At 41.6% G+C, this 18700-nt stretch overlaps 1 protein-coding gene across 1 annotated transcript in view; it reads left to right on the top strand.

The window, feature by feature from the left end:
- Positions 1-3814: 3814 nt before the first annotated feature.
- The window catches only part of KITLG (KIT ligand), a gene marked incomplete at both ends in the record, with an annotated part of 52215 nt that continues 37329 nt past the window's right edge, over positions 3815-18700 (top strand). The window contains one exon of the mRNA XM_082004722.1: positions 3815-3967. Within this exon, the coding sequence (XP_081860848.1) occupies positions 3815-3967 (153 nt within the window). The remainder of the gene's footprint in view (positions 3968-18700) is intronic.

Here is an 18700-nt window from a genome sequence, read left to right as displayed (position 1 = left end):
TGCTCTTATGGTGCTCAATGAAATAAAAACAGCTCCATAGTGGTGTAGGTGTCCCTGTGGACCTAAGTCTTGATTGAGTCATTCATTTACTTGCTGATTAGTAATACTGAATAACCACAAAAGTTCTCCCTGTCATCTGTTTAAAGCACAAAGGATGCATGGCGCTTAAAAGAAACCAACAGTCACTTTGGTAACTGTTAAGCATAAGAAGGCTCAATTAGAAATTCAAAATGCATACTTTGATCCAATATTAAAGTACTTATAGTCAGTTGTGGTTGTGCTCTGAGATTAGAATATATGAGTTCTCAATCACATAACACCAAGTACATTTTGTGGTATTGAAGATAGGGAAGACCTCCTAAGGAGTGAGTTATCTCAATGTATTTCCTCAATATCAAAGTAATTCACATAATTTTCTGTAGACCTTGCAACTTTGCACGGTTTTTCTTTTCTGTAGAGAAGCGATTCCTCTACAACCAAGTACTTCTGTAAATAAAACCTAAGGAAGCTTGAGGGCACCTTTTGAGCTTCTTGACTGTATATACATCAACTTTAACTCTTAGTTTTCATTTCTATCCGCCTGAAGTCAGTTAAGAAAGCTTGTATGTATTACTCTATGTCCCCAAAAAAGACCGGGTGGAGAGGAGTTAACTGAGCTAATGCTACAGACTGGGCCTCCGTGCTAGTAAAGGCCTCCACACAGAGTCTGTAACAGATTAGATGGGATCAAGTCTGTTATCTTTCTAATACGTACACACTGGTGTTTGCCTTCATAGCTCAGATAGTTTCATAGGAGAAATTTTTCAATTTTCCAAGCTCGCGCAGTGCACGTTTCAACCTGGCAACCTCAGCGGCTGAGGCTGGATCTGATTGTGCATATTCCCGGATCCTGGCTGCTCCAGCCAGCAGCCAAGCTATCAACACGCTGAGTGGGGTCATTCTTCTCATGGTTGGAGCTATAGAAAGCACAGCAGAATTCCATAAAATTCCAGAATAAACAGCACTTAACAGATATTTTTCATCTGCAGAAGATGGTGAGACACTTCCATTCACACTAGACTGGAAAGGCATCATTTATGCTTAATTATTACTATTTCCATATACACATGGATACACGTATATATGTCCTGGTGAAGGACAGTCCTGCTGAGTGGGTGGAACCAAATCCTATGAAGAGCTGCGATGACCAACACTATTTTCCATAACTTCTCTGTGAAGAAACAGGTTTTCACAGAACTGAGAGAAGAGCCTGTGTTCACCCTCAAGAATTTAGAAATGCAAATGAGGCAGGACATAAAAGACTGAATGTGGTTTGCAGTTGCACTTTGGAAACTCAATGCGCTAATGGTCCATGGCTAACCAGTTCTCATCCGGTAAGTCAAAAGTTGGCGCTATGTTGGAAATGGGCAAAACCAATAAAAGCATGCTTTCTTATGGGTTATGGACATAAGCTATTACTGAGTTTAAACTATTAAACTCCGAATTTCACAGAAAAGACTTACCAAAACGTACTGAGTCAATGTCAGCAGTAATACGCTTGCACATTGCCAGCGTAAAGGAAGAGATGAAACGGGCATTATCCCACTATAGCTGGGTTTGGTTAAACACAAGGGCAGATTCAAGAACTCAGATCAGGGATGGAGAGAAAATGTGCATGATGTCAGGATGGTAAAGAAACTTAATTAGACCAAAGAGTCTTACTACCTCTGCATGGCTATCAGTAAGGTAGCTGGATACAGGACATCCACTAAAGCTTTCCTGTCATGACTAACGGTGGACTGTGATGGAACTCAAGGCAGAGAAAGACCAGAAGTGTTTTCCATAAGGTAGGTAACTGTTATGACAGACTGCTCTTTCACACTTTCCAGGGCTTCTCCCTAGGAGACTAAACCTCTCATCTGTTCTAAGGAGGAAATATGCCATAACATTTTAATTTCCTGGCCCTATTTGCTAAACGCATAGACTGTGGGAGCAGTATTGGTTGATCACCACTAGGTGATACACAAAATACCCTTTCAGTGAGTGTGGTCCTTGATTTTTTTTGTTGTTACAGGCTTCCTCCCTTTCACTGCTTGTCTATTGCTTGAACCACAACCTTTTAGAGGCAGTCTGACAAAGCTCAGAGGGTAATATAAGAACTCCAAGATAATTCAGCATGGTAATAATCAAGAAATGCAAAAAACTGTAATTAATTCATCAGTACTGTCATGCTGTAAAAGAAAATTATCAACCCATTTGTTTGCACTGGATAGAGGCAGAGAGAGATGAGATGTTTATCTGCCCTACATTGAAACCCAAATATATAGTGGAGTTGGGGATGGGTTCAAAATCTTTCTGTACCTGAACAGCTCATCTTTGGCAGAAACCTAGTCTTTTGAAAACTTGCCATTAATTCTAGGTTAAAACTAGACAACCTTTTCTAATGAAATAATCTCACTGTGTACTCTGAGCATATCTAATCTCCCTTAGGAAATGACCATAGACTTGGGCAAGCTATTCTTTCCTCATTCCGTGTTAACATGCTTTTTAATTATCACCAAAGACTGCTATCTCAGGAAATGGTAGTTCCATAAACCGCTTTTCTTTCAACCTCATGCACGCTCAAGATTTAGTCTGTGTTAACCTCACAGCTGTCTTCTCTGACGAGGACTCAAATTCTGCCGCTACTGCTGGGATGGATTTGCCAGCAGGACTCCACACACTAAAAATCAAGTGTCGTTTTTCCACACCCAACACTAATACATTATTTACACGGTATGCCAATTGTAATAGCATGCTAAAAGACCTGCAGGATCACCTTTACACAAGCATTAGGAGGCACTGCTCCACAACTTTTCTGTGACTGGAGCAGGTAAAAGGAGTTTCCAAGCTCTAGCTGAAATGCTTATTCCCGTGCCTAACTTGTATTCGCCGATTATGGAAAGGCAGCACTGAAATGGAAATCGTGAATCCGGAGTTGCCTCCCGGGTGTGCACGCCGCTGCCGCAGATGAATGCTGCTCCGAAAATACCGGGCACTTGCCGGGAGCTCTGCCAGCCCTCCGAGCCCGCTGCCTTCCCCGCCGCGGGCCGAGGCGGCGCCCCGGCGGGAGGGACCCCCCTCCTCACCGGCGAGGCGGGGGGGACCCGACCCAAGGGCTGGGCTCAGCGCCGGCAGCCTGACGGACCGGGCGTGCCGCGGCGGCAGGCGGCTCTCCGGAGAGTTTCCAGAGCCCACCGCGGGGTTGGCCGGAGACCCCCGCCCCGGCACGGGCGTCTGCGGCCGCCTCTCTCGGTCACCGCCGAGCCCCCGGGCATCGGGCGGGAAAAGCCCCTCTTGCCCCCACCCCACTGGGGCCGGTACTGAGCGCCCCCCGCCCTCCCCCCCCCCGCCGCTCCCCGCCGCGCCCCCCCCTGCGCTGGGAAGGGGCAGGCTCGGCTTGTTCCTGCCTCCGACTTCCCCTAAGTTTACTCGGGTTTCCCCCTCCCTGCGGGGTCTGCCTGGGCTCCCGGTCCTCCAGCAGGGCGGGCGGGAGGGAGGGGAAAGGCGTGTCCTGCCGGGGCTGCCGCCGCCGCCGCTGCCGGAGCCAGACCGCAGATATAAAAGACCTGGCCGGCCGCCGGCGGGGGCTCCAGTCAGTGCGGGCGCTCACGCCGTGGGGAGAGGGCGCGGCGCGGCGCAGGGGGGAAGCGGGGCGGGCAGAGGCAGCGCGGGGCTCGCCGTGGGCAACCCCAATGCGTGGACTATCGGCTGCTGCATTATGCTGGAGCTACAGTTCCGCTGACGGGAGTTTGCACGCGGCCGGCTGGGCTGGACTGCAGCGCTGCCGTTCCTTATGAAGAAGGCACAAGTGAGTGAGGCCGGGCGGCGGGGCCGGGGGGCGGCCGGGCGCCGCCGGACCTACCTGCCGGGCAGGGCTGGACGGCGGCTCCCCGGCGGAGAAGGTCCGCTGCGGACCAGTGTGGGGGGGCTGCTGGAGCGGAGGGGGGTACGCGGGTCGGGGCAGCCGCCGGGCTGCAACACCGGGGCTGGGGGGCGGGCAACTCCCAGGGGGCCCGAAAGGTGAGGGGCGCCGGCGATGGGGACTGCTGCCGCTGATGAGCGATATGGGGGAGCGGGGTGGGGGGAGACAAAAAATTACTGCCTGGTCTTGCCCTCGGCGCCCTCAGCTCCTGGAGAAGTTGCAGCAAGCGGCCGGATGGGCGGCTGAGCCATGGGAGATCTCAGAAGGCACTTGGAAAAATTGCCTTCATAAATCAGTTTTCTGTGTCACGCTGCCGAACTGAGTGCGAAAGCATGAAATAATCGGAGGCAGCAACGCCGCGGCTGCTGTTGCTCAGTGGCTCCATTCAAGCCTCTCCAGCCTGCGGTGCCGGGTCGGGGTTGCGGGCAGCCCCCGGCGTTCGCCCTCGACCGCCCCCCCGCTCCCCCCCCCCCCCCCGACGTGAAGAGCCCCGCTGTACCGCTGTGGGGGTCCCTGCCACTATTTCTCCAAGTTCTGTAGAGATTGCGATCGCTGTGCTGTGCGGTTTTTGGTTTTGTGGGTTTTTTTTTTTAAAGGAAGGATGAGGACAGACACGAGTGGAAAAATGATCTCCTAACAAGAAGCAGCTCAGGGAAACTCGAAAAAGTTTAAGCCTTGGCTTTGCAAGGTGCCGGTACCCTCCACCCTGGCTGACCTGAGAGCCAGGGCTTCTCAGCGCCGAGACCGAGCTCTGAGAGAGAGCAACGCACGGACCCCGCACACCGCTGGTCCTGCGCTGGGGGTTTTTGCCTTCCCCCTCCAGTTCATGCTTAGAAGCAAGATAGTTCTTGCCTTCATATATTTCCTGGCAATTGCTGGGTCGTCCATCAGTAGTCTGAGGACACTTCAGCATGCAGTCATTGGCAAAGACATAACATATTTTTAAAAATAAAATGGGGGGGGGGGGAAGACCTTACTGAAGTCTTTTGGGCAGTTAAATAGTATTTCAAGAGATGACAGGAAGTAGAAATACTCACTTTCTGATATTTTTAAATCTCAGCTGGCGAAAGTACTGGAGAATGTACCCATGCTTAAGGAGTTAGAACTTGGAGACTTAGTTTTTGTGATGCTGAAATACAGTGAGGTGTTATCTTAACGGATCAGTTCTGAACTCTAACAGCGTATATCCATTGCTGTTATTCCCTTTAGATGATTAAAGATGCCTTGAACCTCAAAGTTGTTGTTTCAGACCTTATATACAAACTTGGTCAAATATGCTGAACAGATAGTTGGGCAACTAACTTCCTCTTAGTTGGGAAAGAGTCTCTTAAAGTGTAAGAGCCATATTTATGTATGCTTAGTTATATGCATTCATTTAATATCTGGATGGATAGCAATAAAGTCACAAGATGTTATCCTAGCCCATGAAGCGTACATGTAGGGCTGTTTCTTCAGAGAAGGAAAAACTGTTCAGCAAACAAATGAGGATTTATGAGTGCAAGCAGTCAAGCGTTTTATTTCATACGAACTATAAACTTCTAAAACCAACAGAGCACTTGTGCAAATTCAGAGCAAAGCAGGAATGATCCCTCTCTCCCAATAAAGTGGGAAAGACAGGCAGTCTTGGCATTCAGGACCATATGGCTTGACTCAGGGGCTCACGAACTGTAGCCTGTGGAACAGCTTCTTGTCATGGTGGTGAAGCATCTGTCAGCCTTCAAGCAGTTATGCTTCCTGCTTTCTTGAGACAGTGACAGACTCTTAGCTCTCCAAAGGATTGTTTCCTTCATTTTAAGGGTTAGCAAACAAATGTGATACCAAACCATTAATCATTCCAAGGGGATCAGAGCAGGAGATACTTTGAGAAAGACTTTCCATTAAAACCATGAAGACCCTTGTGCAAAGAGCAAGTGAAGCGGATACAAGAAGGAGGACTTAAGCACATTGGGGCACTCTGTACATTAAAGTAAATTTTAGTCTTTATGCTCTCCTGTGGCTACTTTTGCCACTGTCTAGACTAGTAACTGGCATAGTGAAAAGAACAGGATTGGGAAGCCAGGAAAAGAAGTTAATGTTTCTTATAATAAAATATTCTGCAATAGACATAGTACAGAAAGTGGGAACCACTACATCACTGAGCCTTGAAAACATGAAGTAATAACTGGATAGTGCTTAAAATAAATTGGGGATTTTGATGTTTGAGGTAATGTTATACAGGGATAATATATAACTAGTGCAGCTGAAGGAGTAGCTGAGTCATACGTCTGCAAGGGAAGTGCTGAAAGAGAAGAGTCGTGCTGAACACTAGACTTGAAGTGAGCAGGTTGGTCAGTTTACTTAAATCAGTCTTAACCTGAAAAGCTACAGGAACTGCCAAAGCATGTTCCCCAACACTGTCAGTCCTAGAAGGGTTGTTTCTGAAACTGTACAGTTTGATAAATATATAACCCCCATTTAAAAAGTACCAACAGCTCCCGGATATTTTTTTAAGTAATAATACCTTTAAAATTTTGATTAAACATTTAGGGTCCAGTCATACAAATCCTTTTTCAATGAGACTATGAGACTACTTCCATGAATTAATCTCATTGAAGGATTACTTGTATGAGACGATATGCAGGCTCATATACTTAGTAATTAAAAGTATTATCGGCAGTGAGTTTATGGCATTTTGTGTGCTAACATAACAAATAAAATATCACTGATGTCTGGACAGCCTTTACATTTTGAACAAAACAGGATGAGTGGTGCTAGTATGATACAGTCTTGCAAAAACATGTTTTCTGATTTCCCTGTTCTTTGATTTGGAGACAATCTAAATAGGATTAAGTTACTAAGAAATACACTGCAAGGAAGGGTCACCCATGGGGCTAGCTCAGAAGGCTGCTAACGTTAAGGTATCATAGATGGTTCAGACACTTGATCTTCAGCAGTGGGTCAGGTGCACAACCTCTTAGAAAATCTCAGTATTAGAAGGGTCTTAGATCTGAGCTTGGCTTTTTACCTCTGAATGTGTATGTTGTTGCTGGCAGTTAAATGACCTTCTTAGGTTGTCTTATCTGCAGTAAGTTTGTGTCACTGAAGTGGGAACCTCTGTAGAAGTTATTATGGAACAGTAGCTGGAAAAAGAATCAGTACATGAATTGCCCGCTCCGGTCTCATATTGGCAGGCTAAATCAGAAATGCAAAGCAGGTATCTGATACATAGATGTAAGCTTGCAGAGCCATTATTTTAAGGGAAATAGTGAGCTGTGATCTCCAATCTTTCTTGCTCATTCTGAAAAAAAAAACAAACCCAAAAAACCAAAAAACAAAAACCCACTAGGCACTAAAAGACATTTGGAGTTCATGGTAGGTATAGATCTGCTGCTCATCAGATAGAAAAAGTGAACTTGCTGGGGCCAGAAAGATGTTGTGCTATTCACAGTGAGTAATGGACTAAGGTCTCTTTCCCTTTTCCCTGGCTCTGACTCTGCTCAGAGGAGGCCAGTCTGTGAGTACTGCAGCTGGAAAGAACATCCTGGAATAAAGTGTTGTGTGGAGAATAAACAGCAGATGACCTGGAAGACTCTAGGGTGGGGGAGCATTTTGTAAGGCATGTTTAGTAATCTTTTGATTATTTTTTTTTTTTTCCTTTGCCTGCTTGTATTGTGCGCCTGTAAGTTTTTTATCTCCGTGACCTACGTGGCACTGGGCTTTGTAGTTTAAACTGAGGCTGCTAACCCAGTCTGCTTCTGACCCAGTTCTGCCATCACACTGAAATCCAGTTTCTCCGTTGTTCAGGTACAGTTCTGCAAGCTGACAGTGCCATTCTCTGAGTTTTGTTATGTGCCTTAATGGTATGCTGGCTCATGTAATCGCCATATTGTACGAAACTTAAGAGTTGGCAAGATGCAGCCCTTGGCTTCGGGTGGGCAATGCTCAGTATGCAGTATGTAAACACAACACCCATTTATTTGAAGCAAGGCAGGAAAAATCTCCCTACGCAATTCCATTTGAGTGGTGTGGGAGCTGACAGATGAAAACGAAAGCGTTTGTTCTCGCCCTGGTCTTTGGTATGCCAAATCTGAGGTTAGTCAGCCGTTTAAACACACTGCAAATCCACTTGTTTTTTGGTTTGTTTTTTTTTGTTTGTTTCCTTGTGCACTTGTGGAAAAAGGAGATGGGCAAATGTAAGGTGAGTGGAGAAGGGGTAGTGCTCCTCTTTATTTTTGTTGATTGGCCCGCGTTTGCGTTGCGTACTGAGTCATATGTAAACCTGCAAAACCGACGTTCGTAAATATTACCGATGGTGAAATAACTGACTGCGGGAGCATGTAAAATATAGATTTCTTTGCTGGATGGTTGTAGTTATTGACAAATGTAAATAGTATCAGACATTTTTTACTATGAGATGAAAAGTGGAAAAATGTTACAGTTACAGAGAAAATGAAAATAGTGTGAAGTATTTTATTTGATTAAAGCTGGTAGCATGCATAATAACTGGGGTCAATGAAAGTAGATACACTAATGAAGACATTATTTCTACTGTATGTCTAAATAAAAAGCAGTTTTGGAGTTCAGATTAATAACACTTTGGATCACAATAATGTAGAAAATAAATTATCCTCTAATTTCCTATTGTTATCTAATAACCACTGGGTGAATGATTGGCTATTGTTTCTGTTTAAACAATGTTTAAATCATATGAGGTAGATGAATGCGACTTTTAAATCTGATTAGGAATTTTCTGCTTTATACATATTTTTGTGTTATCATTGCTGCATGGAGCAGACTTAGGTTTAGGCGCAAGATGAAAATAGCATCGGGTCTAAGATGTCACTGCAGGTATTGCCTGAAGGAGTCCCTTGTGGTACTCACTGCTTTGGAGCCATGCTCTGGAGCACACTGTTTTGCAAAGTGGGTAAGTCCTGAGCCTCCAGCTATTCCATCACCACTTGAACCCATGCTAGAAGTGAGACCAGGTGGTGCAGGCTAGTAGGGCTGCGTGCGGGCTCCCCCCTGCAGGGCCAGCAGTGCTTGTTGACGGGGCTTCTGGAAGGCGCTCTCAAGCAGGTCTGCTGTAGACCCTCCTTTCAGATGCCTGCTAGCCCCAAACCTTCACTGCTGTTAAAGAGCACTTGTAAGCATGCAGGGACTGTGGCATTTGGTTGTTTTTCATAATTTTTGCTGCAAAACCTACTGGATGGAGCAGATCAGGTTCAGGAATGACCCTCAAGGTCATATTTAGCCCAAACCTCAAGAGCTACCTCTTCTCCTACCTGTGATGTGGCACCTGTTTGACAGGCATGCGCATGGTATTTCTTAATGTTCCACTGAAGAGTTTCTAGGGGTCAGGCTGGATATCTTGGTACTCCTCTACCGTCACTCACTTCTCACTGATTTTGGCCAACAGAGCTGGGAAGTCAGAGACGGGTGTGTACTGGCAGCATTGGGGTTGGGGCAGATGTGAGTTGCACATTTCAGCTCAGATTGACATTCTGCAAAGCCTGCAGGCTTAGGTTGGGCTGTGACAAGAGGATGAGTATGGTCTCTAGAGATTACCTTCTGGTTTTGTGAACAACTTTGGTTCAATCCAGACAGAAAAAGGCTAATCTGAAAGAATTTACCTAAGCATACTCACGGGAGTGAGAGAGACAAAGGTTCACATCTTTTCTTGGGTAGGAACTTAGGTCTGCAAGAAGGGTCTAACCATCCAGTCTGCCTTGTTGAAGCTGTTCTATTTTGTATAAGTATGTGGTGGGTCGACCTTGGCTGGATACCAAGTTCCACCAAGCTGCTCCATCACTCCTCTCCTCAGCAGGACAGGGGGCGGGGAGAAAATAAGCTGGAAAAAAACCCTTGGGGGGTCAAGATAAAGGCAGTTTAATAAAGCAAAAGCAAAGGCCACATGTGGAAGCAAAGGAAAACAAAATATTTATTCTCTACTTCCCATCAGCAAGTCATGTCCAGCCACTTGCCAGGAAGCAGGGCTTCAGTTGATCCAGAAGACAAATGTTGAAAAAAATGAATGCCTCCCCCATCTCTTAGCTTTTTGTTGCTGAGCAGATGTCATATGGTATGGAATATCACTTTGGTCAGTTTGGGTCAGCTGTCCTGGCTATGTGCCCTCCCAAGATCTTGCCTGTCCCCAGCCTACTGGTGAGGGGGGAATGTTAGAGAGACAGCCTTGATGCTGTGTAAGCAGTGCTCAGTAGTAGCCAAACACGGGTGTGTTAGCAACATCTTTCCAGCTACCAGTACAAAGCACAGCACTATGAGGGCTGCTATGGGGAAATTAACTCCATCTCAGACAGACCCAACATAAAGTAATTACGCATTCTGTCAGAGGGAAGAAAAGAAAAAAAATAATCTAGTTCAGACTCTGAAGTGGAACTTCAGTGTTGCTCCAAATCTGAACTGGGTCTACACAGATTAAGATTTTAAGGCCCCTGAGTTAAATCATACTTTAAGACCAAATTAACTGAGCTGCTAGGTTTATTTGGTCAATCTTGAGGGTGGCTGACACATGAACTAGGAATGTAGGAGGGACTGTATTTCAGGTCACAAGTCCAAATTCACAGATTGTGAATCGTGCCAACCTCTGAACCGCCATTCAGAAAGATTTAGGCATCTGCAAATCAGAGTCCGAAAACATCAGTCTGCCAGTCCTATCTGTTCATGTAGCTTCATAATTCCAAGCATGGCCATCCCATGTGACTGAACCTGGCTTCAATGCAATCATGTTAACTGTCTCCGTGACAATAAACCCTCATCCATCATCTTATTCATCTGGTCTTCTTCCTTTTGTTTGTTCTGTTGCCATCAGCTCCAGGGACATCAGTTCACTGACAGTTAAGGCCAAGGATAAGTGTAGTCCAGTTCACTCTACCGTCTCTTCTTTAGAATTACCTTAAGAAGTTTTTAGAAGCACCCTAAATATGATAGCACCTACATTCTGCATTTGCTTTGGCTGAAATGTCTCAACTTGGTGTAGGCAGGGTCACTTGTACTGATATCCTTCCAGTGTCTTTCCTCCTAAATGAATGACACTTTTTTCTTTTTTTCCTTGCAAGTAATGAAATTTGTGAAGAAATCAAAAAAATCCAAATATCTCATCCCATTGAACCAGTGTCAACATACATAGAGGAACACACACCATGCAAAAACAGCTGTACACATCCAGTATTCTTTATCTGGATGCCAGCCTATGTTTGTGCACAAACTTCTGTGCAGTGGAGGTCCTAAGCGTGGTGTGCAAGCCCTCTGCCCAAGAGATTTGAAAAATCTGTATGTAATGTGGGCATAGCTGAGCCCTGGGAATGTCCAGTTTCAGCCTAGAATAACACTTGCAGAGAAATACGTGCCAACGGTGCGTATTTCCTTTATGGTAGAGATACAATCTGTGTGTGTATTCACACCATGCTTTATCATGAGAGAAGTGAGGCAGAGGATAGCACAACAGAACCTCCTTGGAATAAAGGCTTATCTGAATCCTGTACAGGATAATCTTAAACTGTTTTTGTCAAATGGATCTATAGATTTTTCTTTGTGTATTTTTGTTCTTTACTGTGAAACTCTGAATTCAGTGTCATGTAAAGTTAATTCGTCATTTTATGAGCACGAGCTTAATAATGCTCAATTATTTTTTGAAAGGAGTTTCATGATGATACGTGACAGGTATATACATTTTATATGACTTTGGAAATGGAAGAAGAAAAAAACTTCCTTGCTAAGTTGTGCTTGCTTGGCAGTAGCAAACGAATATATGTCTTCCATTTATGTTTGCAGTATGATACACTGTCACTGGATGGATTCTTCGATCTGTTTAGTAACACATGACCTCTAATTACATTTGGAAGAAAGTTATTCTGGCAATATAAGTCAGACTGTAAAACTAAGTTGTACATACCCTGACAATCTAGTTCCATTTAGAACAGAAAATGAACTCTGCAAATAATAGAGCAACTCTTTTTGTAAGACCTGCTCCTGGACAAAAGAATGAAGTCTACAGCACATACTGAAAACTCCGAGTAATACACTGATGTACAGGGTTCATTATTTTAAAGTGTTATTTTTGGACAGTGCCTGTAGATGTGGAGGTTTTAAAGTGTGTAGGGAAGTTTGTTCCTCCATTTCATGTTGATCAAAAAAATTTCTCTCTGTTTATGGAGACTTCATAATTGTGTCTAAAATGGGTATAGGATACCAAGGTGCTGACTTTTGTGGTCTAACTGAGGTAATGGACTGAAGTAAGGCAGTGAGGAGTCATCGTGATACATTTAAATTAATAATATGCTGCATATATGCAAAATAATTCACTAAATGAAAAGAAGTGCTTAGAAATTTAGGGAGGTTGAAATTTAAACATGCTAATGGTTTATTGCAAAGAAGTCCTAAGTTCCAGCCCTCTAATTTCCAGCCTCCATTTGCTTTTTATTAAATGAACTCAGCAAAATTTGTCTCTTGCATTAAATGGCAAGCAGACAATATTATGCATTATGTTTTAAACTGATATAGATCTGAATGTCAGTTCTCCTTGAGATTTGTTTTTCTTTTACTACTTTGAAGCATGCAGGAATAGGAACATTAGTCAGCCAAATGAATTTAGGAAGCTTGTATAACACGCCTTGGCACCCTCTTTCGTTTGGATTAAAAAATATGTTCCTGAATAAACAGAGCTTTTTGGTGGTTATTTTAAAAAGGAGGAAAAAAAAAAATCTCCAATATTCATTATTGCTGAGTTGCTGCGTAATTTTTCAAATTAGTGTGCTTCTGCGTGTGGTTTACATATCTATTCCAATAGCAAAAACTATCAGTTCTGTGTTTGACACCAGTTTAGATGCTTCTGATGTGTATTGCATTTTTTATTTTCGAGGAAATATGAACCTTATTTATGAACCGTAAGTTTAAATACTGTCACTGAAGCTCCTTTGATCTTTTGTATTATAATCCCTGGCAAAGAATGTGCCCTAGATTTACCATGCATTCTCTAAATCCATGTCCTTTAAAAATTCTGGCCATAATCATAGCCTGTTCTAAACTGTTCTGATGAATTTCTTCAGCATTTGTTCCTTTAATAGTGTAAAGATGGGCTGTGAAAGCCCTCGTTTCAGGCTACTACATCCAGTGAAAATCTTGCTATTTCTTAAAATTAGACTCCATTCCTAAGCAGGGTAATGTTCATAATCCTCCACCAATTTTCTTCTGCCATGGATGCAGAAAGATTTTGTTGTCGTCCCCATGTCTATGACCAAAATTTCTGGATTTTTTTTTTTTTCCTATCATGACATGTCAAGCCCATATCTAAAAATTATTGTTCATCCTTCAAGTTTCTCGCTCCTCTCCCCATTCAGGAAAACTAATCAGTGCTACCCTCATTCCTTTGTGCACCTTTCCTGGCCTCAGTTGCATTTAAATCAGCATCCTTACTTTTGACAATAAAATTTAGCTCTTCTGGCAGCCAAAATACTAAAGGTGTCTCTGTCACCATCCTGTTTCCTTCCACGTAGTGTAAGCTTCATCTCTGGTGGATGTTTTCTATAATTTTTGTAGTAGCCTGTCCAGTGGCCATTTTTATTTCCAACAATATTTCTGAGGCCCATTTCAAATATTAATCCTCTGAATAACCTGTTTTTCTTGTATTTTGTCTTTTCTGTAAAAACTAAGCATCTCAGAATTAGAATGAATCCATTGTTCTGTGGAATATGTTGTTTATGATGACACTATTAATACAGTTATGAAGAGCCCTCTGATATATTGGTCTGCCATTTCTAGGAGTGACAGTACCTTTTCCTCTATAACTTTGGTAATTTTCTTAATATAGTCAGAAAATCCTTGCTTTTTTTTTTTGAAGAGTTGGCTAATTATTGAGACCAAAGGAAATCCTTTTGGAAGTAATTGTTATTGCTTTCTCCTGTATCTCTCAGCTGTGTTACCTAACCATGTTAGAAATACCTAATTTGGTGTGTTCATTTGGCCTTCTAAAAATTCTGGCCTAAAACAGTCTTTAAGTTAACTGGAGTGAATTTTCTCTCTGTCGTCTTTTTCTCCTTAGCACATTTTAAAAAACTCTTCTCACACATGGGTTTTAGGGATCAACTAGACATTTGCCAGTAATAGGCAGATTGTCTACAGTACTTTTGGTTACTTCCAACTGTAACAGAATGTTGTTGACATTTACAAATGGTCTGAGACATATGTAAAGTTAATCTGATTTTAGCCTACCCGTTTATTTCTATTTAAACAAGTCCCTCTTGCTTTGCACCCAAGAACATTATTTCAGTTACTGTTGAATTTGTACCTGTTTAAAGTGCTAATTGTCAAACTATGATGTGCTTTTTGGCTTTATTAACTATGATAGATTCTTCTTAACATACACACTCCATTACTTATTTCAGAGCAAATGGCACAGTTCCTACAAAGCTGGGAAGAATTTTTTTTCTTGTACGAGTTGACAAGTATCACTTAAGTAAACTTGCTAAGAAACTGCATCACTTATGAAAAATACCTAACGTCTTACTGGAATTTTAGAGTGTAATCATTGAAAAGTATATACTCTGAGGAGATTTGCACTAATCATCGCAATGATGGGATATATTTTCTGTGACATTAATTACATAAGCCAAAGAAATTTCATGATAAGCCAGGTGACTTAATGTGTCCTCTTTAAGAGCAATGCTAGGAAACTTGTGAGAACCAGGTGTATAAGTCATCTAAGAAATCATATTATATTGTGTCAATATGTGCATGAGTTTCTCTATCAGCACCTCTGTAACAAGGCTGCTGTTGAACATGTGTCGGAAGAATAGTTCCACGAATGACAACTGTGGTTCTTTCTAATTCATATGAAAACTTTTGACCAAATATAAAGCTCTATAGGAAGTAAATGCACTACGCACAGTTTACAACTGCATTTTTTGTAAGTAACCCCTGTGAAAATCATCAGTAAAATTAAGATGAAATGGCTGACTTTCCACAAGGTTGCATTCTGTCGCATCATTGTGAATGTTGTGAGGATACTTAACGTTTCTTGTCAGTTATTTGCTGCATTCAGAGTACTGTATTACTGGTGACTTCAGAATTACATTTTATAAGCATGTGTATTTAATAGGCATTTATATTTCTCCAAAATCCTACAGACTTAGGGAGCTTTTTTCTCAGATTATTTTTCTTCCAATTGTATCTGCATCTCTATAGTCACACCAAGCCGCAAACTGACTGACTCAACTTCTTCTTTCAGTATGTTTACCCCACAATTTCTGCCATTTTTAAGGAAAGCCGCAAGTGGAGCTTCAGGTTTAAGTTTAGATATTTACAGTTCTCTCTAGTTAACATAACTCAAGCAAAAACACCGAGGCAGCATTTGAATTACATTCATATTAATTCTGTGTTCACAATTCTGTGACAATGCATTTAGCTGGGTTATATCCTGTGTCTCTGCTCTAAGCTGAGAGCACTTGCACGTTGATATATATAATGGGAACGCGCCTCTTCTTCCTGGAAATGTCAGGGAATTGTGTGGAAGCACCGAAGTACTAGAATCGCTTTGATGGAGTTTGTAGTCATTAGCCTATACAAATCCCAATCAAAACAAAAAAACAAACAAACACTAAACCCACCCACAAACCACCAGGATATTAGTATTACAGTTTGTGTGAGCAGGTCTAAAGTTTGGGGCAGGATATAAGTTATAACTTAGGTTAATTTTTCAGTGAAGTCAAGGTGCTTATAACTTTGTAAAAATAGGTGATCATGGTGTTCCCTTCATTTTCTTAAATATATAGTAACTCTTAACAAATTAACTCTTAATTCTTGTCTTTAGAGTTAATGAATATGCCCAGAGTTTAAAAAAGAATTTTTCTTAACAGCTTGCCTCTATTGTTGTGTTGTCAGCAGATCTTGCTGTATTTAAATCAGTCAGTAGAAGGAAGGTGGGAACTCGATATTAATAGAGTTCAATGAAAGGAATAGAAAAGCCCAGCTCCTGTAAAAGATATGTTTTCTATGTACTAAAACTCTTTTTGTTTCAAAATGGGTGAATAAAGATAAAGCATTGAAAATACTTACTTAGATTTAAAAAAAAAAAAATCTAAGATGAAAACTAAGTAGCCCCATATTGTATCTCCCTTATCATAACAGTTTGAGGAAAAATTATTTAGGGACAGAAACCTAAGTGCAGCAATAAGTTATTCATTTATAACATGGCAAAAACCTAACAGGTAATGTTCTCTAATTGTTAGCAATCTCATATAGTTCAATCTGATAAGAGGGTTCACAGATTGATGACAGCATGTGCAAGCTACATAAATTACTCAGGTTAATTGAAATTAAAGGCGATTCTGAGGAACTTTGTAAAGGTTTAGAGAAGATAGGACAACAGATGGCACAATGGCAAGTGGAGTTTGGGGTGGTGAAGAGCAAGGGGAATGCATTTTGGAAGGAATGTTTTGAACTGATTGTAACTACATTAATAACAGCAGTTTTCATTGGTTATAAAAACTACTGACAAGCTCTTTTTTAAAGTTGCTGTAGCAATATCTGGTCAGAAAAAATGGATGAAAAATCCCTGTATTGTACCCATAGTAGAACAAATCAGCCAACGTATTGGGATGCAGTAGGAGCAGAAAGAGAAATGTAAAAGCTGTAATGCTTTATGATGGTGATAATCAGCCATCTTGAAAAAAGTCCTGGTTGTCCCATCAGAAAAAAGAATATAACAGAAAGAGTGGTTGTAAAATAGGCAAAGGCATTATATGGAAACAATGTGCATATGAAGGGGGACTGAAAGCTGAAGGCAAGAAGCTACTGAGTGATATGCAAGAAGTAGTAGAGAGAATGATTACTGGACATTACTGATCTTTTCTTGGTACAAGAGCAAAGAAATATTTAACACAATTGAAAGTCAGAAGCAGCTAAAACAGGCAATGCTACCTTCACATGCAATTACCAGCCTGGAAAGCTTTTTGACACGAGATATAATATGGCTTGAAATGCAGCTTGATAAATGTCAGAGTGAGCCCAAGAGGTCACTTCCATCGAAAGGGGTAGTCCTAGTCTTCTCATCCTTGCACGTCTCTTCTCCTCCTCCACTCATTCCTCGGGGATTAGTTTTCTGTCTCTGAGCTGAATTGGCTAGTCACTGCCTGTGAATTTACTGACTTGTGGAGGGGTCAGGTGAATGTCAGAGGGAGGGAAGCTGTGGAGAAGGAGACGCTGAGAGCCCTCTCTCAGGAGCAGGGAGTTGCTAGATTGCTTCACACCATCTCATTAACCTCGACTGAAGGAAAAAAGGATTATACACTTAAGTAACCATGGTTTTTTTACCTGCTTTAGTTTACACTCTGAGCATGAAAGGTTGCTTATCTTCTAATTCATACAATTAAGAAGAATTTTTCAAATAATATATTCTATAAGTGTGAATGATCAATTTTCTGTGTCTACCAGACTGATCATATACCAATCTGACACTTCTTATTTTCCAAATCTTCATCGCCTTAATTGTACAAGTCAGATTTGGCCTAATTATAAACTCTGTTTCATATACAACCATCTGCCAAAATTACCATCTGTAACAATTCAGCCTTTAGTTTTGAGAAAAGGAAAACCCTTTGAAATATACTGTAGCTGAACTCCAATTACATGTGAAAGTAATGACAGCTGAGACATTTATACTGAAAGATCTTTCTTTTAGCATGTGAGTTAGGTTAGAATTCATAAAATTTTATGCAATGCTGACATGTTGCATAGCTCTAGCTGTTGAAAGACAGTGGAGTTTCCATGGACCATCCCTGAAAGATACTTTTGCCCAGCACTTCAGTATCAACAGGAAAAGGCACTTAAAAGCATGTCCTCCCCTTTTAGGGGTGCATAGGAATTCAAAATATACTGCATCAGAAACCCAGGTAATGCAGTCACTGGCTTTTTATATTATAGGAATCATTTTGATCAGTCCCATCCCATTTTTGCCATCTTCAACATATATTGTCCTGGAACAACCTTATACATTGCTTCAAATTCCTAAAATGGCTGTTCTGGCAATTTGCTCTCTTTAAAAAAAAAAAAAAAAAACATAAATGCATACATCTCATGAAAATAATTTCATCAATAACTTATAAAATTAACAATGGCATGATGCAGTTTAGTAAACTGTGAAAAGGGAATTTATGTTCATTTTCTGTGGTAAAAAGATGCGCAGTTGGAATAATAGTCACTTAGGTATTTTTGATATTTGGAAATGTTGTCAATTTAGATCAAAAACTTAAAAGTAGTTGATGTGTTCAATTTACCAACTTAATTGCGTTAAGGCATAATGTATTTGCCGTTCCAGCTTGCTGAGGTAAATGGCTCATTGCCTGCCCAATGCTTCCATTGTCCTGCAAGCATACTTAAATGTTTTGAAGATCAGTTTCTAATTTGATGTGTCAGTTACCTGATCTGTCTGCAGTCCCACAAGCTGTAACTTCAAGGCATTTGAGATTAATCTCATCCATCAATATATCACATTGGATAAATATTATTTTCATTAAAAAAAGCAGTTTTGTTCTCAATGTCCTTATATTCTAATAACAGTGTAAATGTAAGATTGTGTTATTCTTTCACAGATCATTACCTTTAAGTTGTTTACTTGGGTTTTGAGTACGTATAGGAAAGCATCTGACTCAAATTATGTAGGAAATAAAATGCTGTCTAAGAGTTTAGAGCATTTTTTGGAAGGAAATTTATTTACTGCATAGCTTTCATAAATAAATATGAAATAATTGAGTTGAAATCAGGATC

The sequence above is a fragment of the Phaethon aethereus genome (genome assembly GCF_964289735.1).
Source record: "Phaethon aethereus genome assembly, chromosome: 1".
NCBI classification, from domain to species: Eukaryota; Metazoa; Chordata; class Aves; order Phaethontiformes; family Phaethontidae; genus Phaethon; species Phaethon aethereus.
The sequence above is the reverse complement of the archived record's forward strand: the minus strand, read 5'-3'. Positions and strand labels throughout refer to the sequence as shown.